Below are 21,315 nucleotides of genomic sequence, written 5' to 3'. Positions count from 1 at the left end.
ATAAATTCTGCACTGTCTAAAATTTGTCGTTGCTTGAGTCTCTTAACATTATATATTCTGCGCTGCTTGTCCATCACGAATCATTAACCGGTCCACCGATATCAACATCAACTTTTCGCGAGTGGAATGAGATACTGGCATGAAAAAGCTTTCAGTGCCCGTGAACAAAAGCCCGAGACCATTTGCCGCGCGCTCGAATATCAGACCCGTCAAAGTCAACAATTGTGCCTTCGATCGACTTGAGATGCCCAAATGGATGAGTGAACGGGGCTGTCTGACCAGGAAGACGCAATCGGAGATTTGATATGAGCGACTGCTGGGACGTTTCCGTGGCAGCTTTCGGCTCAGCTGTTTCTAGATCTGGTGCCATTGTGGAGGTGATTCTTGAGTATGTATGAAAGAAGCCATAAACTAAATAGTTACATTTAAACCATAACAGAACAGCAATGAATTCTTTTGCCTAGACGGAAATATCGGGCATGGGATTCGGCCTTGTTCTCTCCTTTTGTCGACTAAGCCATGTATAGATAGCTTTGGATTTTTCGCAGGTTAGGCCGGGGCACTCTGAATAAATTACAAGATTGTGATTATCATGGTTTCTTATTCCGCTGGATCATGCTGTTACCAAGGTGTCAAATATGACGGACAGCCAAAAGGAACATTGTCAACGTTGGGTGACTTCGAAGTATACACCAGTCATCCTCCAAATAACTCGAACCACGGCCTTCTGATGTAAGTTGCTACAATACGTATCAAATTCTACACTACCCATTAATTGAAAGCAGACTCACTGATATCATCGGCTGTCGGCTCACATATACCCAACTCATTGCAGACCAATTTGCAATGCACGGCTACGTGGTTCTGATGCCAGAAATTTTCTACGGTTACGCAGTACCATTGAACAGAACCGGAGATTTGGATATGCAAAAGTGGAGGATAGGGGGATATCACCCGCAAGGCATAAATCATCTGCCTGAAACAGTTGATCCAGTAGTTGAGACTTGTTTAACTGTGATGCGAAAGCTCGGCTGCAAGGTATGCAAATCGTGAAGCCAAGTAAAGCACCACCATTGACCTTACAATAGAAATTTGGCGCAACTAGATACTGCTTCGGCGGAAAGTACTTCATACGACATTTGAAACCAGGCAGAGTGGACATTGGCTATACAGCTCATCCGTCGCATGTTGATGAAAGTGAGATCAAGGACATTGAATGTCCATTGGCGATTGCGGCTGCAAAGCGGCACGAAACGGAGGCAATCTTAAAAGGGCTGTAGGTTCCATATCAGATCAATCTGTATAGCGTTGTAAACCACGGCTTCACGGTTCGAGGTGATCCAGCCATTCCAGATGTGAGATTTGCGAAGCGAAGCGCTTTCATACAAGGCGTTGAGTGGTTTAATGAGCACTTGAGAAACGAATATTTTCAAGTAGAATTGATTAAGAGGCTATGTATTTAGACTCTAATTGCATGCAGCATTTGACTCAAACTGTACGGATTTGAGAGACCTCGAGTTGATTCACTGTAGAACTATGCAAATCTAGTTATCAATATCAACAATATTGGCAACGGAACCAAACACTTCCAAGGCATGACATAGTTGGTCTTGCACTCCCTTCAGACGAGGTATCATATCACTTCCCAATGGAAGCAATTTCTCTGCTTCATGTGCCTCACCCACGCCTTCCCCAACCACAACTTGATATAGCACTTGCATAGCCTTATCTTTGTCACCGTTGAGCTTTATGTGTCCACTCACAAGAAGCTGCTGGACCTGTTCGGTGAAAGTACCGTTGTAGTCATCAGGCAGTGGAAGCTTGCCTAAAGCAACATCATTAGGCATATTGGTGTTGAATGTTCCCAGAACAACGGTCAATGTACGGATGTTGAAGGGAGCGATCTCCTTAGCGAGGATCTTGGTGAGACCTGTAATATCAAAGTTAGTCACATAGATCCACTAAAACCCATGAATACTAGCATGGGGCTCCACATACCATCTAAACCAGCTTTAGCTCCACCATAGACACCCATAGTTGGCATTCCATCGAGCGAGGCACCACTGCTCATGTTGACAATGACGCCAGACCGGCGTTGACGCATATAAGGAAGGACAGCGCGAATCAGGCGTAACGGACCAAAGTACATGGTCTCCATCTGGGAACGGATCTCCTCCTCGGTGGCGGTCTCAATAGGCCCAAAGATACAGGCCCCAGCATTGTTAACAAGGATGTCAATATGTTCGTCCTTCTCCAGCTCTGCAACCACATCGCTGCTTTCGGAGCTAGTGACATCCAATCGGATCCATTTGCCTCCCTTTACCTCAACCTCCGCAACCAGATCAGGAGTACGAGAAGGATTGCGAGAGGTAGCAATGACCCTATGACCGCCGGCCAGTGCGGCTCGTGTGAGGGAGAGGCCGAGCCCGGAGGAGCACCCCGTTATTAGCCAGGTGAGCCTTTTGAAGGACATTGTCGGTTTGATCAGTTGACTGTAAGAGACGGTGTATTGAGTTTTATAGTAATTATCGAAGTACAACTAACGTTAGCTTGAACCTATACATGTATGTTCACGGAGATAGCGGGGAACCGCACGGAGGTAGCGGAAATTACTACTATTGAGAAGCTGTAACTCCGTCTATGGGCATATTTGTTTCTTTTTCTATGTGGAAAGAAGCCAATAGGTATCTTGCACGAACGGTATGCGGACAGGATGGATCAATACGGTGCAAAAGCCACTGATACGTCATTCACTTGACGGGGTCTGATACTTCAACGATTGAAGCTTCATATAATGAACACCGTCATCTGTTTGCAATGAAAGTTTGTACTTGAGGTAACTCATCAATGATCTAGAAATAATCTACGGAAGGGCCAATGCATTGTTCTCAGCATAGTTCACTTGGCCGTATGAGGGGTATCCTTATAACTGTCCATCATTCGAACTAGCTAGTATGACAATATATGAACGATAGATAACCAGGGGGATAGTAGATTCAAAGTGTATCCGGCTTTAAAATAAGCAAAGAGAGCGAACTAGCGATATAGAACAGAATGAATCTAAGAAGCATCCTTCTCCCGCTCGGCGGGAGGTCAAAATCTGATAGATGCGAGAAAAACACATTTACTTTATCTGTTCATTGATAAACCGAGTCAAATTCCATTCAGTGAATATCTCATGTCCTGTTCCATAGATTTGTACGATATGAAAATAGGTTGAATGTTGAAGCGTAGCAGTGTATAGATTAGGTTGCACCGTAGCATATGGACAGCCCCTATTATACCCAAAGGGCTGACCATCGATGTTTCGGGGCTAAAATAAGGAGAAGTGTAATATATGTGATAAACCAGGGGTATATCACAGGGGTATATCACATATTCTAAGAAACTATACATAAGAAAATAGGAACTTGTCTAGAATCTCGAAGAGCGACCCACCAGCCTGGATTATTCAGTGACGATCAGAACCGTATGAACTAGGGAACGGGGTATATTTGTATAGTCAAGATAGTCATTTATAGTCTTAGATATAGTTCGGATTTGTTTTGTTTCTAAAATAAGGCAAGCAAAATAGGTACGCAGTAGGAATGTCACGGCCAACTCCGATGATCAGAGATACTCCGTAGGGCGAGGAACAGTCGGCGGCGCAGACCAGTGAAAACTTGAGATACCTCGATCGGCTCCGGTGAGTGCACAAGCCCTGACTCAGAACACCTTCAATTTTCAATTCTTTTCTTTCCCCATGACTTAACATACCCTTCTTCGCCGAGTCATGGTGACCAAGGCATCACCTTGGACGTTTATTAGCAAGTGGATCGCGAATATAAGCTCGAGTCGGCATCCGAGCACGGCACGGCCATACCACGCGGCAGTGTGGCCCTCCTACGGCATCACCACCCCAGTCCCTCAGCCGCAAGTCCGAAAATCGCCCTTTAGATTCGAGACCGGATATGCCCTGTGTGCGAAACGACCCCCACGGCCCTTTCCACCGCCGTTCCTGTCTCCACCGTCCACATCCTTCTCCGATCCCTTGACCACTCAACTGAGTCAGGATAAGAGATTATCCGTCAAGGGCGAGCTAGTCCGGGGTTTGAACAACGGGGACGATGCCATCCTTGTCTCGGAGAACTTCCTAGGCGTCGACGATGGCGTCGGCGCTTGGGCCACGAGACCCCATGGCCACGCTGCGTGAGTGATCCCCTGGTTGGATTTTGGATGAGCGCTAACTTTCCTTCAGTCTCTGGTCTAGACTCCTTTTACATTTCTGGGCCCTCGAGGTCGAGCGCAATATTGATAAGAGCACCAACTGTCTCGACCCGGTCGGATACTTGCAGTCTGCATACGAAGAGACTATTCGCGCGACAACATCACCTACACAATGGCTAGGAACGACCACCTCGGCAACTGCTATTCTACACTGGACGAATGAGAAGGATGGCACACAGAAGCCGCTGTTATACGTGACGAACCTGGGCGACTGCAAGATCCTCGTGATTCGACCTAGCGAGGAGAAAGTCGTATTCCGAACCGCTGAGCAATGGCACTGGTTCGATTGTCCTATGCAACTCGGCACAAACAGCGTCGACACACCGAGGAAAGATGCCGTTTTATCAAAAGTTGCGCTAGAAGAAGACGATATCGTCCTGGCCTTGTCCGACGGTGTCATGGATAATCTCTGGGAACACGAGGTTCTGAAAGTCATCATCGACAGCATCAATAAATGGGTCGAGGGACAAGCTGTGGCTAAGGAGGTGGCTCAGAATCCTGGCCTGTCTGAGGAACGCAATGTATACGCCGCCCGGGAGTTGCTCAATGCTGCTCTGACCATTGCCCGGGATCCTTTCGCAGAAAGCCCATTTATGGAGAAAGCCGTGGACGAGGGACTTGCTATAGAAGGAGGTACGATCTGTCCTTGCCCCTGGACGTTGTTATTCTTACATATTAATCCCAAACAGGAAAAATGGACGACATTTCCGTTGTGGTTGCATCCTGCAAGAAACGAGTGGGATGAGATACAACCAGCGTTATCCAGACAACTTTTCATATTAAATTGCACGAATCTGGGGCGCAGCGACTCTGCCATGCTTGAATATCAGGTCTCCTCGATACGGAACTTCGAACAACGCAACCCGGCTACTGGATCCAGCCCCGATGCCATATCATCAGATTCCCACCAGAACTATCTCCAGACACAGCGCAATTTGAGCAAATGCTCTCACGAACTGGGCTGACACACGCGCTGCGCTTATGGCTGTCCATACCTAAAGACCTGAAATCTGCAGCCGCCAGTCTCTTCGGCACCATACCGCGCAGAGAGTTCAAGACTCATCCAACCCTGCCTGCCCTTCCCAACGGAGAACTGTACAGTGATGGCCATGAACACAGTGAGGGTATACCAGTCGACCTGCAATTTGCTAGCATAACATGCCCTTGGCTAGCATCTGGTTAAACAGAGGTGCCATGCACATTACTCAATCATACTATCACGGCAAGAGCTGGCTCTCCTGTCCACTTGATGGCCAAGTAGATCTGCCTTGAACTACGAAGGTCTTAGTCTATTGAACAATAATAATACTTATGTCCTAATATCTCTATGATTAAATATACATACCATAATGCAATGAGAGTCAAGTAGATAAACCATAAAATGTGAGTGATAGTATGTACACGGTACGCCAATTTGATTGCGTAGCCCCACTCAAAATAAGTACTGGGTACATCCTCAGCACGGACCACAACGCCGCCTTGGTCGCCGCCCGGCAAAATGAAAAAAGTTTCGGTCGACGCAGAAGCTCATGCTCGACACCTCAAATTACCCATATTTTGACCTTCAACATTCACAATGAGGGCCAAACGTTCCAAGAAGTATCGCAAGCTTATGCATCAATATGAACTCGCTTTCGGGTTCCGTGAGGCTTACCAGGTGCTGGGTATGTTTATTTCAATGCTCTGCTCCGATGTACATTACAGTACTGACCCGCGCTTGAACAGTGGACTCGAACTTCCTCCGCGCCACTGACTCCTTTAAGATGGATTTGATTCCTGCACTTGAGCGAACAGTCCAGGGCAAAGTCAAGCCTCGTTAGTCCCACCCGATCCTCGATCTTCAAGACGCAACTAAATTAACATCTTACAGTATTGACGAAATGTTCACTCGCCGCTATCATGGCCGCGCAGCCCATCAACCCGAAAACAGAAAAGCCCTACAGACCTTTGTTCCTCCCCCCGCCAACGGAACTGCCTCTCCGCCACTGCTCTCACAACGCGGAACACACGCCAATCGACGAGATCGAATGTCTCCTCTCTCTGCTATCCCCGAATGCAGACTCAAAGAAGAACAAAGAGCACTACATACTCGCAAGCGCAGACCCAATTTTGAAGAAGCGAACCCCCAACGATGAGCAGCGGAAATACAAGCGCGAAGATGAGCGCAAAGAAGAAGAGGCCATGCGCCGTTCTCGGGCTTTACGGTCCCAGGCCCGCTCCATCCCCGGTGTGCCTATCATCTACGTCAAGCGCTCCGTCATGGTCCTCGAGCCTATGAGCAACCCCTCCGAGTTGGTCCGCGATGGCGTTGAGCGAGGAAAGTTCCGCGCTGGACTGGATGCCGATCCTATGCTTGGAAAGCGCAAGCGTGATGGAGAGGAGGGTGAAGGCGAAGAGTCGGCCGAACCTAAGAAGAAGCGTGGCCCGAAGGTTAAGGGTCCTAACCCGCTTAGTATGAAGAAGCCCAAGAAGAGAACCGATGCGCCTGCACCGACACCAAAGAAGAAGGTCGACACGGATGTCTCTAAGGATGCGGATGCTACTGAGCAGCCCGATGGCGATGAGTCTGCTGCTAAGCCGAAGCGGAAGCGCCGTCACAACAAGGGTGGTTGGCAAGGAGATGAGGAGCCTGTTGAGTCAAATGATGCGCCTACTTCTATGGAGGTTGATGCTTGATTTGATCGTTACGGCCTAGACTCATGATGCTGGTTATCATTATGCATTCCATCTTTCTTTCTTCCCGGACACGGCGTTCATCATGGATGGGTTATATCAAAAGTCCAGCTGGTGTAGACTAGCTATGTACATCCAATATCATTCACATTACATTGAAATCTCGATTAGCCCATTGCTTATTAGTGATACCAGTAAACCAAATAATATAGTAGATCAAAGATTGGTCACATGTACAGCTACATTTCGGAATATCGTACAAACAATCCATCTCTCTGGATATAATGAGAAGAGAGAATAAGACACGCTCTGGAATTTCTCACGGAACGGCCAAAAAGCAAACCAAAACTCCAGTTCCAAGCATAATGCCATATACCACCCAAGCGCATCTATTGCTTTGCACCGGAATTTGTGGCGGTTGCTGCAGCGGCGGCGGCGGCGGCGACATTGGAAGGGCCCTGCTCGAACTCTCTCTCCTTAGCCCATATCTCTTCAACACGCTTGCGGTTTCCACGGGCCTGGTCTCGGTTGCGCTTTGCGCGCTCGTAGCGCTCTCCGGAAAGGCATTTGTTAACATCGCGCTTGATATCGTTGCAGCTTCCGATGGCTTTATGAATGAATCCCTTGGCGTGGCATTCGTCGAGGGCAGTCATGATCTCCTCGCAGTCTGTGGTTTTTCGATTAGTATTGGGGTTTCGGAAGGAGGGTTGACCGGCTAGAGAGGGTTTAACATACTGACGTTGTAGGGGGTGTGCAGATGCGAATGCATAGTTGCGGTGGTAGTATGTGAGTCAAAGCAGGAAACAATAAATCTCGAGAACAGTGAAGTAATGTCAGAGCAATCGTACGATCAATCACCGACAAGCAAACGGCGTCTGCAAAATGCCCGGGCGGTAAAATGATCGGCCTGTTTCTGCCGGGCGGACAGCCCCTCTCACCGATAAAAAAATATCGGCGATAAAAAAAAGTTGAAGGTGATCGTTTTTTTGAGCAACGCTTTCATTATGTCCTCTATGATCACGACTACAGCGTGGGTGCGACGTGGTGTCGCTGCCCAGTTCCCTACCAAATATGAGATTGACGAGGCGGAAATGGGCCGGATATCCAAGCTTGCGCGCATGCAGCTTGAGGATGCGAAGGAGGGTCTAAGCGCTGCTCAGGATGAGGCTATGGATGAGGATGGGAAGGATGGTGCTGCTGATGCTATGGATGATGATAAAGAAAAGAAGACCAAGGAAGGTGCCGAGTGAGTTGCTTGAGTATTGAAGCCTGAGATTGACATGTGCTAATCGCTTTATAGTGAGGATGATGTTCTTAAGGAATTCGACATGGACCACTATGACAGCGATGAGAAGGATGAGGATGGAGAGAAGATCACCATGTTCGGCAATGTCCAATCGCTTGCTTACCACCAGCCCAACGAGGCCGACCCTTACCTTGTGATGCCCGAGGATGAGGATGATGAGGAACGTGAGGAGCTGCAGATCATGCCCGTCGACAACCTTCTCTTAGCCGGAAAGGTTGAGGATGAAGTTGCCCACCTCGAGGTCTACGTCTACGAAGACCGCGCAGACAACCTCTACGTTCACCACGATATCATGCTTCCCGGTATCCCACTCTGCTTGGAGTGGCTCGACATTCCCGTTGGCAACAACCCCGACAACCGCACACAAGGAAACTTCGTCGCCGTCGGAACCATGGAGCCTGACATTGAGATCTGGGACTTGGACGTCGTGGACTGCATGTACCCCAACGCCATCCTCGGCCAAGGCGGCCAGGACGCCGAGAAGGCCAAGAAGAAGCAGAAGAAGAAGGTCAAGGCCAACGACGAGTACCACATCGACTCCGTCCTGGCGCTGGCCGCCAACCGAGCTCACCGTAACCTCCTCGCCTCTGCTTCCGCCGACAAGACCGTCAAGCTCTGGGATCTCAACACCACAACCTGCGCGAAGTCCTACTCCCACCACAAGGACAAGGTCTGCTCACTAGACTGGCACCCAACCGAGTCCACCATCCTCCTCAGCGGCAGTTACGACCGTACAGTGGTAGCAGCCGATATGCGTGCGCCAGACTCCCAAGCCCGCTGGGGTGTCGACGCCGACGTCGAGGGTGTCCGCTGGGACCCCCACGAACCCAACTTCTTCTATGTCACCACCGACGCCGGCATGGTCTACCGCTACGATATGCGCAACGTGCCCACCAGCCCAGCCGAGTCCAAGCCCGTCTGGTCTCTACAAGCCCACGACTCCTCCGTCTCCTCCTTCGACATCAACCGCAACATCCCCGGCTTCCTTGTCACTGGCTCAACAGACAAGACCGTCAAGCTCTGGAATATCGAGAACGACCGCCCCAACATGGTTGTTTCGCGCAAGGTGGAGGTCGGCAAGGTCTTCTCCACTGCCTTCGCCCCTGACCAGGAAGTCGGCTTCCGCATTGCTGTTGCCGGTAGCCAGGGCAATGTGCAGGTGTGGGATGCCTCAACTAACGGCGCTGTGCGTCGTGCGTTCGTGTCTCGCATGCCTGAGTTCGCTAATGAGGTTGAGGAGCGCATGGTTGGTGTCACTGCTGACGATGAGGAGTCTGATGATGAGGGTGAGGAGGAGGCTGATGAGGGTGCGCCTCGTGGTGGCGATGGCTGGGAGTCGATGGATGAAGACTAGATGGACACTGATACCCTTGGATCATGTTGTTTATGCGTCAAAAAATAGATTCGTTAGGTTTTGCATGTTAATGACCATCTTTTGTTATGAATTATCACTATGAAAACAATGTCAATAGTCAATGTGTTCAAATGTGCAGCTTGTAGTCGCTCACCCTCTTCTTTCTACCTACTCTCTTCTTCTCAGCAGCACTCATCTTGACTTGCGTCTATCCTGTTTGCCCACTATGACACAACTATGTCCCATCAAGTCCACCCCAATGATGTACTCAATCAGCTCGTTTCTTGTGAATGTGTTTCTCTTTAACCCCCATGGCGAACAGCCTGGGGTTTGGGCAGATTCTGTGGAGATTGTCAAGCTGCGTTTCATGCTGTTTGCCAAGTTCTCTGAGCCGTTTCTCAATAGAAAATGGTAATATCTCATATTTCAATCATCCTGCTAACCCAGCCTTGCGCATGTTTGACGATCAGTACCATTCCATCGAGGCCCTTCTTATTGTTGGTGCTAAGGTTCGAAGGCTCTGTTCCGTTGGTCATACCAATTGTTGCTTAAACTTACAGACAGTCCCCTAGAGCATAATTCCCTTTAAAGTCGCATTTGAGTCCCGTGTTTACAATGACCAGATCAAAGTGTTCCGTGACCTCTTTGATATGGATTTCGGCGTCGGTGAGAACAGAAAGCTGCAGTCTTTGACTACATACGTATTGAGGACAGGAGACTCTGTCGTAACCAGCGGCATGACAGCTGCAAGAAGGCTGCATGGTGATGGAAGGGGTGACTGAGATCGAAGTCAGTTTGAACAAAGCCAAAGCGTGACCATAAAGAAGAGAAAAGAACGTTTGCTTTGAAACGTGTGTATTTGCTTCAGTTCATCATTACTATTCTAAGTGAACACAATTTCCATGTCCAGGCCAATTCCAAAAACGCCATACCCATGCTACAAAGAGACTCAAACAGCCTCCTGGGCGTGCACATGAGTGGTCAAATCCAAGAGTCGGTTAGAGTATCCCCATTCGTTATCATACCAAGCCATGATCTTGAAGAACTGCAGCAGAATTAGTAAAAAACACATATCAAACACGAATTAGCCAAGGCTTACCTGAGGGTTCAACTCCATGCACGAAGGGGCATCAATAATAGCACTGTAGGGACTACCATTGTAGTCACTACTGACAAGCTCGTCATCTGCAACCTTGAGAACACCGGCCATTTCCATCTTAGAAGCTCGTCGGAAGGCGGAGATAACCTCGGCCAGCGAGGTTGGCTTCTCGGTACTAATTGTCAGGTCGATCATTGAGACGTTGGGGCTGTAGTATGTTCCATTAGATACGATTCTTTTTATTAGATTCATGTGGAAGTAAGCTCACGTCGGAACACGGATAGAGACACCGGTCACCTTGCCCTTCAGCCCGGGGAGAACAGCGGCGACGGCCTTGGCTGCACCGGTGGTTGTGGGGATGATATTGTTGAAGACACCGCGACCTGGTATGTGATATTAGCTTAATACGTCCAAGTCAAGGCATTACCAATTTAACTTACCCAGGCGCTTATTCTTCTTGCTGTAGCCATCCAAAACCTGCTGCGATCTCGTAGCGGCATGGATAGTAGTCAAGAAACCCTGTATAATGCCGAAAGATCCATCAAGTACTTTCAGAACAGGAGTAACACAGTTGGTAGTGCAGCTAGCATTCGAAACAACACGGCAGTCCTCATTAGGAGTATACGATTCTTCGTTGACACCGTAGACAAAAGTAGGCGAGTCGGAGCTAGGGGCGGAGATGAGAACACGCTTGGCCTGGCCGTGGGTGATATGGTCGAGGGCGAGATCGCGCTTGGTGAATTTGCCTGTGCATTCAAGGACATAGTCGACTCCGAGAGCGGCCCAGTTGAGCTTCTTCAGGTCACGTTCGGATGTGAGTGCGATGTGCTTGCCGTTGATGGAGATGAGGTTGTCGGAGAGGGCGTGGATGGGGGTCTTCTCGTCTAGGTCACCCATCGAAGAGTCGTAGCGGACTAGGTAGATCAGGTCTTCGACGGTGACACATGTGTGGTTGATTGCGACGACTTGGATGTCGGAGCGGACTAGGGCTGCGCGGAGGACATTGCGACCTGTATACATGATTAGTACGGAGTTACTTTGAGCTTTGACGTAGTTCATGTTTCACCCACCGATACGACCGAAGCCATTGATCCCAACCTTGCAGGCAGGAGAAGCCTGCACCTGGCTATGGGAAGCGTCATCGATGGAAGGAGCCATATGGAAAGCTGATGGCAGTATAAAGTGGAATAAAAAGAACCAAAAATAGGTGGATGCTTTGTTCTGTTTGATAATGCTTAACCTATTTCATTCAAAGCAAGTCTTCAATCGAGGACCAATATCTATAAGTATAGTTTCAACCTCAACCGACTCCATGAATCCCCCCCACTGTGTCAACCCGGAGCCACCCGTCATACGGATAATGAATCGGCTTCCAACATGTCCGCCTACTTGATAACGAGGTATTTGTTTCATTTCCTTGACACTCAGCTATCTAGAACGAACCGACGTCTCCGGGCCACTCTGCCGTCATCGGATACCGGAGCCCTAGAGCCAGGAGACAACCAATGAAAATGAAGCTTTCCGCCGAAAATCCCGCGTCCACGATCCGATGGTAGCGGAGGTGGGCAAGTTCGTGACGCAAGGGCCCAAGAACGGGTTTGCCGTGGTTTTGTTGGGGCTTCGACTCCGGGGTAAAGTACCGATAGACGGAGGAATGGCGTTTAATTGCTATTCGCGGTCGGGGTTGACTATATTTGCACGAAAATGGATTGAGCCAATCATGGCTGTCTGTTCTACTTTTTTCCAAGCTATCATTGCAACGCCGAAATTGTGGAGATTCATGCCGGGCAATTGCTGCTTTCTGATTTGCGGGTGAAGCCGGCATTTTCGTTTTTCGTATCGGCATTCCGATGGGCGTTGGAGACACGCTTCCGATTGCGCCGAACTATGACCAACCGATTTTTTGTATTGGTTTATAGCAGCGAGTTTTCCGATTTCTCGCGGATTCATCAGTCTCAGCCGAGAAAGCGGGACAATCGTCCTAGGGACGTGATCCGGTCGTTGCATCGGTAGTTGTTTCATACCATCTTGGCTCTTCCCGAGGTATATAAACATCGCTTCGGGACAGACTTGGAGAGAAATTTTGGTAAATAGGAACTGAGTCCTTGAAGGCATGAGCGAAATGATAAAGGCCTCTATGGCTATAATCTTCTTACATAGTATTCAACTATAGCAAACATACACCCTCAGGCATAGATTCCAAACTCAGACGCTAATATGAAATACCCCAATACTGCGGTGATACCCTCAAATATTCTCTTTCATCTCGACCAAGCACGAGTCTTCTTTTTCCTTGTTTCGGACAATCAACTCTGCTGGGCTAATCTCACCCTGGGGCAAATGACGCGCCATAGAAACAATCTGCCACGGCGACGACGCATCTCGGAAAACATGATCTAGCATCTTCAAGATCCGGTTCATGGTTTCCGGGTGGAAGAAGTACACGAGTACAGGAATACATGCTGATAGAACTGCATATATGATATAGTACTGGTATCCGATCGTGTCTAGTGCCACAGGGGTCACCATAACCACGACGAAGTTCGACAGCCAGTGGTTTGCTGTAGAGATTGCTGCCATCCTAAGTCACAGGCGTACTGGGACGACTTCGGTGCAGTACAGGAAGTTACCACCGAGGAAGCCGGTGCGATAAAGAGATTGAAGAGGAAGATAAAAAAAAGGCTGATGCGATAGATGCGTGCTTACTGCCGGAGCCAAAGCTCGTTGTCACAGCCATGCTAGCTTCACTAACCATGAATTTCGCTAGCCGACCGAGACGGTTTCATGTCAAGGCGCAGGCAGCCAGAATCTTTGAGAGACCGGAACCTAGTTTTGGACTTTCTGGAAAAATTGTATGAATTGTGTCTATCTGAGGGAATGTCATGACCCAACTAGGGATGGTTGCAAGAGGCCCAGTACCAGTCTGGATACAACCAAACAGAAGACATGCCGGTGCCATGATGAGCATGATCTAGGCGAGACAAAATGCCGCGGCTGGTTAGGCCCACAATTGGTGATGAAGACATGACGGAGGTTGACTGGTGTGCAATTCAAAAGAAAGGCACTTTGAGTCTGGGCAACATTGGGAGCCTGAGCTCACAGAACTATATAGCATTTTTTTCACAAATCATACCATTCCTGGAGGACAAGCTCATTTCTCACGTTTGCATTAATGCTTGGCCTGGGGTCCCCGTAAAATTGGGAAGCGGACTTGTACACCCCCCGCAAAATGCGGGATTTATACAGAGGCGACACATAATCTATAAAGATGTGTTGTTTTGACCGTTGCGCAACCATGACGTATGGGGCTGGAGGATTTCATTCTACTGATGAGGCTAAAAATTATGGTTGAGTGGCCGATATATGTGGCAGTACTCTAAGGGTGATCAATTCTCTAATTTGTGATAGTTTGTTGCTCAGAATACCTTTTGGTCTCATATGAGTTCGATTCATTCTAGTATAATTTGTACAAATTCATTTCACGTTCCATCGATCATTTGTTTACATGCTGGCTGCAAGCTTCTGGATCTCAGTAACCACAGCATCAGTGACCTGCTTGGTAGTAGCGTTACCACCCAAGTCGCGAGTGAGGACACCCTGCTCGCAAACATTCTCAACGCAATCCAAGAGCTTTTTGGAAGCGTCCTCCTCGCCGAGCCAGGCAAGCATCTCAGCAGCAGTCCAGAAGGTAGCGACAGGGTTGGAGATACCCATGCCAGTGATATCAAAGGCAGAACCGTGAATAGGCTCGAACATACTGGGGTATTCCCGAGTAGGGTCAAGGTTGGAAGTAGGAGCAATACCAATAGAACCAGCCAGAGAGGCAGCAAGATCGGACAGGATATCAGCGTGCTAAATGATTATTAGTCGAGCCCAGATTTGACTGTCATTCTCGTTCACCACTTACCAGGTTGGTAGCCACAATGGTGTCCAGACTCTCGGGCTTCAGAACCATGCGAGTAGTCATGGCATCAACAAGCATCTTGTCAACAGTAACATCAGGGAACTCAACAGCAACAGCCTTGGCGACCTCGTCCCAAAGAACCATTCCATTGCGCTGAGCATTGCTCTTAGTGACAACAGTCAGAAGCTTGCGAGGACGCTTCTGAGCAGTCTCAAAGGCAAAGCGCATGATTCTCTCCACACCATGGCGAGAAAAGATTGAAACCTCAGTCGCAACCTCCCATGGCTTGCCAGCGTGAGAGCGACCCCCCTGACCGGCGTACTCTCCCTCGCTGTTCTCGCGAATGATCACCCAATCAAGGTCGTTGGGACCACACTTGCGCAAAGGAGATTCAGTGCCGCGAAATACGCGGGTTGGGCGCACGTTGGCATACTGCTGGAAAGTCTGGCAGATGGCCAGACGGAGACCCCAAAGAGAAATGTGGTCCGGGACGTCTTTGGGTATGTTAGAACTATATTTCAATGCGATTGTGATATATATTTACCCGGAGCGCCGACCGCGCCGAAGAAAATGGCGTCGTGCTTCTTAAGCTCTTCAAGTCCGCCGTCGGGGATGTATTTGCCGGTCTTTTTGTAAGTCTCAGAGCTCCAGTCGTAGTTCTCGAAGTCCAACTTGAAAGTCTTGAGAGTATCAGTCAAGGCATTGAGAGCGGTGATACCAGCATCAATGACCTCCGGTCCAATTCCGTCGGCAGGAATGGATGCGATGCTGTAGGTCTTTTGTCCGGTGACTGAGGCAGACATTGTGACTTGTGATGTTCTTGTACAGGTTTGAGTGTTGATAGGAATAGATGAAGTCATCGAGTTCAACGGATCTTAAGGGATTTTGGTTCTTAGCCTAAAGAGTTGCTTCTTCGCATCAAATTTATTCACAACCTATCGCATGACCCCTCAGAGCTCATCCAAGTTGATCGCGGGGTGCGGAGATTGACTTGTCCGGTTGTGGTGTGTCGGGTATCCACTCTCTGGTGGATTCCTCGGACAAAAACATGTCCGGCGAACCCCAACTATGCAACAACTATAGTATGCGTCATGCGAATGGCATCAAAGAAAGAGGGTCCATACATTGAACCAGAGTTAGTGATGCTTAGTGAAAGACAACCACTGCATGACTGGATGACTTCACTCCGCTCCAACACTCAGTTCAGTCAGAATCCAAGTGAGATTCGAGTAGCAACATCTCTTCACAATGCCTGTCTCCCAAGAGAAAATCGAATACATTGTGAACAGCCTTGCTGGGTACATTGATCGCCATTTTAAAGGCCAGTCTACCACTCCAACCAAAAGACCATTCATCTTTGGCCTGACAGGCCTTCAGGGAAGGAGCAAATCAACATGTACCAATGCAACTGTGAAAGGGTTGAATGACAAACACAAATCCAACACCATAAATATCTCACTCGACGATCTGTACCTTGACTACGATGATCTTGTCAAGCTCCGCCTTGCCAACCCAGACAACAGACTTGCCCAATTCCGCGGCCAGCCCGGAACGCACGATATGGAGCTTGCGCGCTCTTAGTTCCAGAATTTAAACAATCGCTCTGAAGTTTCATTCCCTCATTTGACAAAAGCAAGTTCAATGGAGAGGGCGGAGGGGCATCAAAAGAAACATGGCAACGCATTCCAGCGGGGACAAAAGTCGATATTGTTATTTTGAAGGGTGGTGCGTCGGATTCAAGCCACTGGACGAGGCTGCCTGCCATATGACAGAAATAGGATGAGCACTTGCTGGGAGCGAATGAGAAACTGACTGCGTCAATACTGTAATCACTTTATGGGGCGACAACACTTGGACCTCTTCTTCCATTTGGATACTTCAAGTTTGGTCAATGTGTATAAATGGAGGATCCGGCAGGATCATGCTCTTCGTCTGCGAGCGGGTGAGGGTATAACAGACGAAAGGGTCGTTCTTTTTTTGAAAGGGTATATTTCGGCGTACGATCTGTAACTGGATTAGATGCGGGATCAATTGCGACAAGGATTCTTCGTTAACAAGAGCAAGGGCCAAGTGCAAGTTCTTTTAAATCAGGACAGAGAGATCGAAGGTTTTCTAGAGTATAGTTCGTAAATTGAAGGAAATCAAAGGGATCTTACAGGATCCGTTAACAAATTTACACGGTTTTCTCGTCAAAGGACCAAGTATCAAAAATCAAAGAAAATTGTTATGGATTATCCATGGGCCATCGGCAACACTCCACAAGTCGTTCATGAACGTAGATGATGTCAATGGCAAGGAATCTTGGCCTGCAAAACTCGGGTTGAAGACACCATTGTTATCGGCTGTGTTGCCAAATATCAGGCCAGCAGACGATTGTCCATTGAAGTTGCTTCCAATGGAGTCCAGTGCCTCAGCAAAGTTGGAGGTGTTGTCTGAGGGTGAAAATATAGCCAAATGGTAATTTTCTGCTGGGGCAAGACCCGCGGTCAAGCGGGTAGAAGAGTCGAAAGGTTGAATTCCCACAGAAGCCGGACGCTCTTGGTATGCATCTATCCGTTGGTCTGGAGGACGGGCTGATGTGAGACTTGCATCTCCAATCTCGTGGGTTCTATACTGACCTGGCGATATTTGGGACATTCTTCTGTCGACGGGATTTGCAGGCGGAGCGGACCTTTCCGGTCCATTCGATGTGGGAGGGATCTTGAATTGAGCAGCATTCGGTGTCTGTGTCAAGGCAGACTCCATGCTCTTGATTGCCTCGATACAGGTTTCAGGCCAGCTGCTACCGCGTAATGACAGGTTTTCCAAAATACTGATCCCCATTTTAGCATATTTGATGGCGGTGGGTGCGGCAAATTCTTCTTCCGATGCTGCATACATCAGAATCAGACATGCCATCCAAGTTGACCACGTAAAGCATGGCCAGGACAGCGGAGATTCGGTCGGAGAGGATATATGTTTTTTCAAAGCTACAAGTATAGATCGCGATGAACCGATGCAGGTCTGCAACGCGTTTTGATAATCAGCGCTGGGTTTTTCGGCAGCTAAAAGAGGCCGATTTAGGGAGATGATAGCCTCGTGTCGTAGAATCATCAGAAGCAATCGGTGATACGGCTGTAAGAGTATCTCCTGCTCAATACCTGTAGAATCCTCGATGGGGTTTGCGTCATCATAAACTTCATTCCACCATTTAGAGAGTTCTCCAGAAACGTAGGTTGCCTCAACCTGACTGGCATGACTGTGCAGAATAGACTTGTTGCGAAGTTCCACAATCAAACCACGTACCCGTGCAAATTTTGCAAGATGGCATAGTAGTCTTAGTCGTGGACTCTCGAGATTTTTCGGAACGATAGAAGAGTGCCGCTCAGTTCCCGGGTAGCAGACATCGATATCATCGTCTCGAATGCTGAGGGGAATTCCAAGAGCTTGGGAAAGATATCTCTCAAGGGAGTAGATCGACCAGAATAGCCGACATCTGATACCTAACTCCTCATTGCTGAAGCATGAGAATCGCCCTGGACAACGATGCAACCCCAGATGAAAGGCAGTTCGAGTGATGACTCCCCCGACACGCGAAGCGGCGTTTAGGCGGAGAAGCGAAGTAAGGGCAAGCTGTGCGGTGAATGCAGCTTGCAGTAGAGGAAGTGCGGTGGGCTCTTCAAGAAGACTTTGTACTTCATGCATCACATGAAGAATATTTCGAAAGACCAAGACTGAAGGAATTGGGCCCAGCTTAGATTCTGATGCTGTCGTTTGCCGGTTATCGCCAAGGGAGATGGAAACGATAGATCGAAGGACCAACATATCAAGTCGACTGGCTGATTCCACTCCTTTTTGGCTCACTGTCTCCATCAGATTCAAGACAGTCGGGGCGTGGAGACAGGGGAAAATTGGATGCCAATTCTCAAAATAGCTACGCGTCCACTTGACAATGTCATTGAACTCGAATGAAGCATTGGGCGCGAAGTTTAGCTCATTTCGAGTCCACAAGTCATCGGGGCTGTGAACATTTCCTGCGTTTCGCCGTAGACGGTCGTCTTCGCCTGGGACCGAGGTTCGGTCACGGGCTCGTGTCTGGCCCAGGTCTGCTGAACGGCGCGCGAAAGCATTGTAAACGTGTCGAATGAAGTGAATTCCACTTGAGCTTCCAAGAAATGTAGCAGACCCATCATCATGGGACTCTCTCATGAATCCGATTTCACGAGGCGATGGGCCTGAAGTACCCGCAGCGGAAGTGCGCTTGCGTCTCTTGGCTGCACGAGACGGGTATGGCCATTCTCTTTCATTTTCTTCGAGTCGAGTGCTTTTAGATGAAGGGGAAGCCATATTTTCTATCACGTTATCTGAAATTGAGGTATTGAACATGTCAAGTTTCCATGGTCGTTTGTCCTTAGGATGGCCGAGGGATTTAGTCGGATATTACGTCAGCTTCCAAAAAGGGATCTATAATGGATGTTGCCGCGCTTCAACAAACACACAGAGGCCATAAGTCTTTTCATATCCTGTATATTTTTGAGATCTAGATGGTCAGTCTGGTGCATTCAAAGATGGGCAGACAAGAGGCCAAAAAAGAGAGGTTAGAAAGCAGGGCGCAGAACTATATAAAACGGTACCTTTAGTATGAAAACCACCCTATGACATTATAGAAAAACCTCGGGTAATGATCATTTCGTTATGTCTAATCATCTTTATAATAATCATACCCAAGCTCTTTGACCCCTTTTAATAGCTTTTATGGGCATATCACTGATTAAAACGCCCCCTTTCCGTATGTGTTGTTCCCCTTCAAAGCAGCACAGCCCTGTTCAACATCTGAAGGCCTGAGAAATTCAGCATTCTTCCCATTGTAGGCCAGTCCGACAAGTGTACTCTCTGTGAAGATGTTAGAAGCATGAACATACGAAACACTAACCGTTAGCTTACCATCAGCATTGTACTGGGGCCATCCAAATTTGGTCAGTCCCTCCCGGGGATCACTAGCAAAAGCCACCCAGGCAGAAGCCATGTAGTGGGCAAATTCGTCTTCTTTGTCAGAATTCCTGATTCCACTGACATGCTCCGCGGTCCCAAACAGCATGAGGAGATCAACGCCGTGGTAGGTACCACTGCCAGGGTAAAGATGTAGGTTGTCCCAGTCACCGAAGTAGTGGGACTGCCAGATTGGAACTCCATTCGTGGCACGGCCTCTTGCCGATGTTCCACTTGGACAAGTGAATGCTGCTAGGTTGTACTTGTCCCATTGGTCATCCGTGAGCGAGACGTTTCCTCCATATGCGCTGATGCGGTAGTATCCTGCTTCGTAATTGTTGCTGTTGATGAGGTATGGCTGCAATGCGTCAGGCTTTATATAACTTTTGTATTAATATGACCAAGCTGATACTTACCAGATGAGCATATTTGCCAGCAGACGTTCTCTGAGCATAGTTATCAAACACTGTCACTCCATCCTCAGTGGGATGAAAAACAGGCTGTGGAAGTGCCGGAGATGATGCTGCTGAGACCTTACCAGCAGCCTTGACCACATCAGTAAATGGCTTCTGGCGAACACACTTGACAACCTCATCAGCGTCACTGTCGGCATCGCCGCAGCCCAGAGCTTTCGAGACAGTGTAAAAATAACTGGCGGATTCTTCAGCGGTATTGGGCACGAAGCTAAGTGACGTTCCAGAGTGTGAGATAAGTCCGGCAACAATGGGATTTTCAGCCCAAGCATGTGCGTAATAGTCAACGGAAGATCCACCGGCAGATTGGCCAAAGATGGAGATGCGTTCTGGATCGCCACCAAACACAGCGATATTGCGTTGAACCCATTCTACTGCCATACGTTGATCGAGCAAGGCGACATTCTGAGGTAGATTCGGTGCACCCGAGAACCCAAAAATGTTTAATCGATAGCTGCCACCAATTAGAAATAGCGTAAACGCGAGAGTGAGCACACATACTTAATGGTAACCACTATCACATCGTGCTCATCTGCCAAAGATTGTCCATCATAGTACGGGTTATTGGCGCCACCGTTGGTAAAACCTTGGTACCAATGTCAGTCATCGATAGTATAGTGAATTCTGACACTAAGGACTTACGTCCACCGTGGATCCAGAGAAGGACTGGTTTGGACTCAGAAACAGTGGTTCGTGTCCACACGTTCAAATAAAGACAGTCTTCGCTTTGAAAAGTCCCTAATTCTTGTCTGAATGATTTCAATATCTTGATAGCCTGCGGAGTGTACCCAGGGTAATCTGTTGGAGTTGAGCCAGTGTTTGCAGGGCAGTCACTAATTCTTGATCAGATGTATTTCAAAGGTCATATTCAAGACTTTATATACGTACGGACTCTGTAAATAGCATTATTGGCCATGGTGTCCAGAAAGCAAGGGGGAATACATACATACGAAGATGCCTCAATGGTATCCTCAGAGGCAAAGGCGACAGGAGGTGCGAATCGGAGGTCGCCAGTTGGTGGAGAGGCATATGGGATGCCCAAGTACTCTGATACTTCAGGTCTGTAAGGTGCAGGATGACCCTTGATCAACCCACTACTAGTTCGCACCGAAGCACCAACGTGCTCTTTTGGATGGGATGAACATTTTTGGGCGTAAGCTACGGGGAGACAAGCTGCGAACAAGATAGCAGACCCAGTTACCTTCCAAAACCCAGTCATTACTGAAGTTTAATTCCGGTAAGAGGAGGAGGATAGATAAGGCTACGGAACGC

At 48.4% G+C, this 21,315-nt stretch overlaps 13 protein-coding genes across 13 annotated transcripts; 5 read left to right on the top strand and 8 right to left on the bottom strand.

Moving 5' to 3' along the window:
* Nucleotides 1–151: 151 nt before the first annotated feature.
* N7508_005006 (uncharacterized protein) lies at nucleotides 152–370 on the bottom strand (the record flags this gene model as incomplete). The annotated part of the gene is made up of 1 exon (XM_058463072.1): nucleotides 152–370. The coding sequence occupies one exon, from the start codon at nucleotides 368–370 to the stop codon at nucleotides 152–154; it is 219 nt and encodes a 72-aa protein (XP_058319550.1).
* A 222-nt stretch (nucleotides 371–592) lies between these two features.
* On the top strand, nucleotides 593–1,463 carry N7508_005005 (Dienelactone hydrolase; the record flags this gene model as incomplete). Its single annotated transcript, XM_058463071.1, has 4 exons — nucleotides 593–732; nucleotides 786–1,038; nucleotides 1,089–1,276; nucleotides 1,307–1,463. 4 exons carry the CDS (start codon nucleotides 593–595, stop codon nucleotides 1,461–1,463), a joined length of 738 nt encoding a protein of 245 aa, XP_058319549.1.
* Nucleotides 1,464–1,544: 81 nt separating this feature from the next.
* N7508_005004 (SDR family oxidoreductase) lies at nucleotides 1,545–2,473 on the bottom strand (the record flags this gene model as incomplete). The annotated part of the gene is made up of 2 exons (XM_058463070.1): nucleotides 1,545–1,930; nucleotides 1,999–2,473. The coding sequence occupies 2 exons, from the start codon at nucleotides 2,471–2,473 to the stop codon at nucleotides 1,545–1,547; spliced, it is 861 nt and encodes a 286-aa protein (XP_058319548.1).
* Nucleotides 2,474–3,772: 1,299 nt separating this feature from the next.
* N7508_005003 (PP2C family serine/threonine-protein phosphatase) lies at nucleotides 3,773–5,011 on the top strand (the record flags this gene model as incomplete). Its single annotated transcript, XM_058463069.1, has 3 exons — nucleotides 3,773–4,188; nucleotides 4,238–4,899; nucleotides 4,956–5,011. The coding sequence occupies 3 exons, from the start codon at nucleotides 3,773–3,775 to the stop codon at nucleotides 5,009–5,011; spliced, it is 1,134 nt and encodes a 377-aa protein (XP_058319547.1).
* An 831-nt stretch (nucleotides 5,012–5,842) lies between these two features.
* Nucleotides 5,843–6,942, top strand: N7508_005002 (rRNA-binding ribosome biosynthesis protein UTP23; the record flags this gene model as incomplete). Its single annotated transcript, XM_058463068.1, has 3 exons — nucleotides 5,843–5,930; nucleotides 5,992–6,081; nucleotides 6,137–6,942. The coding sequence occupies 3 exons, from the start codon at nucleotides 5,843–5,845 to the stop codon at nucleotides 6,940–6,942; spliced, it is 984 nt and encodes a 327-aa protein (XP_058319546.1).
* A 386-nt stretch (nucleotides 6,943–7,328) lies between these two features.
* N7508_005001 (COX assembly mitochondrial protein) lies at nucleotides 7,329–7,708 on the bottom strand (the record flags this gene model as incomplete). Its single annotated transcript, XM_058463067.1, has 2 exons — nucleotides 7,329–7,606; nucleotides 7,675–7,708. 2 exons carry the CDS (start codon nucleotides 7,706–7,708, stop codon nucleotides 7,329–7,331), a joined length of 312 nt encoding a protein of 103 aa, XP_058319545.1.
* Nucleotides 7,709–7,943: 235 nt separating this feature from the next.
* On the top strand, nucleotides 7,944–9,599 carry N7508_005000 (rRNA-processing protein PWP1; the record flags this gene model as incomplete). The annotated part of the gene is made up of 2 exons (XM_058463066.1): nucleotides 7,944–8,185; nucleotides 8,240–9,599. The coding sequence occupies 2 exons, from the start codon at nucleotides 7,944–7,946 to the stop codon at nucleotides 9,597–9,599; spliced, it is 1,602 nt and encodes a 533-aa protein (XP_058319544.1).
* A 949-nt stretch (nucleotides 9,600–10,548) lies between these two features.
* On the bottom strand, nucleotides 10,549–11,856 carry N7508_004999 (type I glyceraldehyde-3-phosphate dehydrogenase; the record flags this gene model as incomplete). Its single annotated transcript, XM_058463065.1, has 5 exons — nucleotides 10,549–10,644; nucleotides 10,699–10,906; nucleotides 10,967–11,081; nucleotides 11,139–11,708; nucleotides 11,769–11,856. The coding sequence occupies 5 exons, from the start codon at nucleotides 11,854–11,856 to the stop codon at nucleotides 10,549–10,551; spliced, it is 1,077 nt and encodes a 358-aa protein (XP_058319543.1).
* A 1,089-nt stretch (nucleotides 11,857–12,945) lies between these two features.
* N7508_004998 (hexose carrier protein) lies at nucleotides 12,946–13,278 on the bottom strand (the record flags this gene model as incomplete). The annotated part of the gene is made up of 1 exon (XM_058463064.1): nucleotides 12,946–13,278. The coding sequence occupies one exon, from the start codon at nucleotides 13,276–13,278 to the stop codon at nucleotides 12,946–12,948; it is 333 nt and encodes a 110-aa protein (XP_058319542.1).
* Nucleotides 13,279–14,199: 921 nt separating this feature from the next.
* On the bottom strand, nucleotides 14,200–15,405 carry N7508_004997 (putative tartrate dehydrogenase; the record flags this gene model as incomplete). Its single annotated transcript, XM_058463063.1, has 3 exons — nucleotides 14,200–14,550; nucleotides 14,606–15,096; nucleotides 15,147–15,405. 3 exons carry the CDS (start codon nucleotides 15,403–15,405, stop codon nucleotides 14,200–14,202), a joined length of 1,101 nt encoding a protein of 366 aa, XP_058319541.1.
* Nucleotides 15,406–15,850: 445 nt separating this feature from the next.
* Nucleotides 15,851–16,183, top strand: N7508_004996 (uncharacterized protein; the record flags this gene model as incomplete). The annotated part of the gene is made up of 1 exon (XM_058463062.1): nucleotides 15,851–16,183. The coding sequence occupies one exon, from the start codon at nucleotides 15,851–15,853 to the stop codon at nucleotides 16,181–16,183; it is 333 nt and encodes a 110-aa protein (XP_058319540.1).
* Nucleotides 16,184–16,813: 630 nt separating this feature from the next.
* Nucleotides 16,814–18,928, bottom strand: N7508_004995 (CeGAL family transcription factor; the record flags this gene model as incomplete). The annotated part of the gene is made up of 1 exon (XM_058463061.1): nucleotides 16,814–18,928. The coding sequence occupies one exon, from the start codon at nucleotides 18,926–18,928 to the stop codon at nucleotides 16,814–16,816; it is 2,115 nt and encodes a 704-aa protein (XP_058319539.1).
* A 424-nt stretch (nucleotides 18,929–19,352) lies between these two features.
* N7508_004994 (uncharacterized protein) lies at nucleotides 19,353–21,262 on the bottom strand (the record flags this gene model as incomplete). The annotated part of the gene is made up of 6 exons (XM_058463060.1): nucleotides 19,353–19,474; nucleotides 19,526–19,928; nucleotides 19,987–20,497; nucleotides 20,545–20,629; nucleotides 20,686–20,876; nucleotides 20,994–21,262. 6 exons carry the CDS (start codon nucleotides 21,260–21,262, stop codon nucleotides 19,353–19,355), a joined length of 1,581 nt encoding a protein of 526 aa, XP_058319538.1.
* Between the last annotated feature and the right edge of the window lie 53 nt (nucleotides 21,263–21,315).

Source organism: Penicillium antarcticum (assembly GCF_028974205.1).
Source record: "Penicillium antarcticum strain IBT 31339 chromosome Unknown utg000005l_segment0_segment0, whole genome shotgun sequence".
Classification (NCBI taxonomy): Eukaryota; Fungi; Ascomycota; class Eurotiomycetes; order Eurotiales; family Aspergillaceae; genus Penicillium; species Penicillium antarcticum.
Note: the sequence above shows the minus strand (reverse complement) of the source record. Positions and strands in the feature narration are given on the sequence as shown.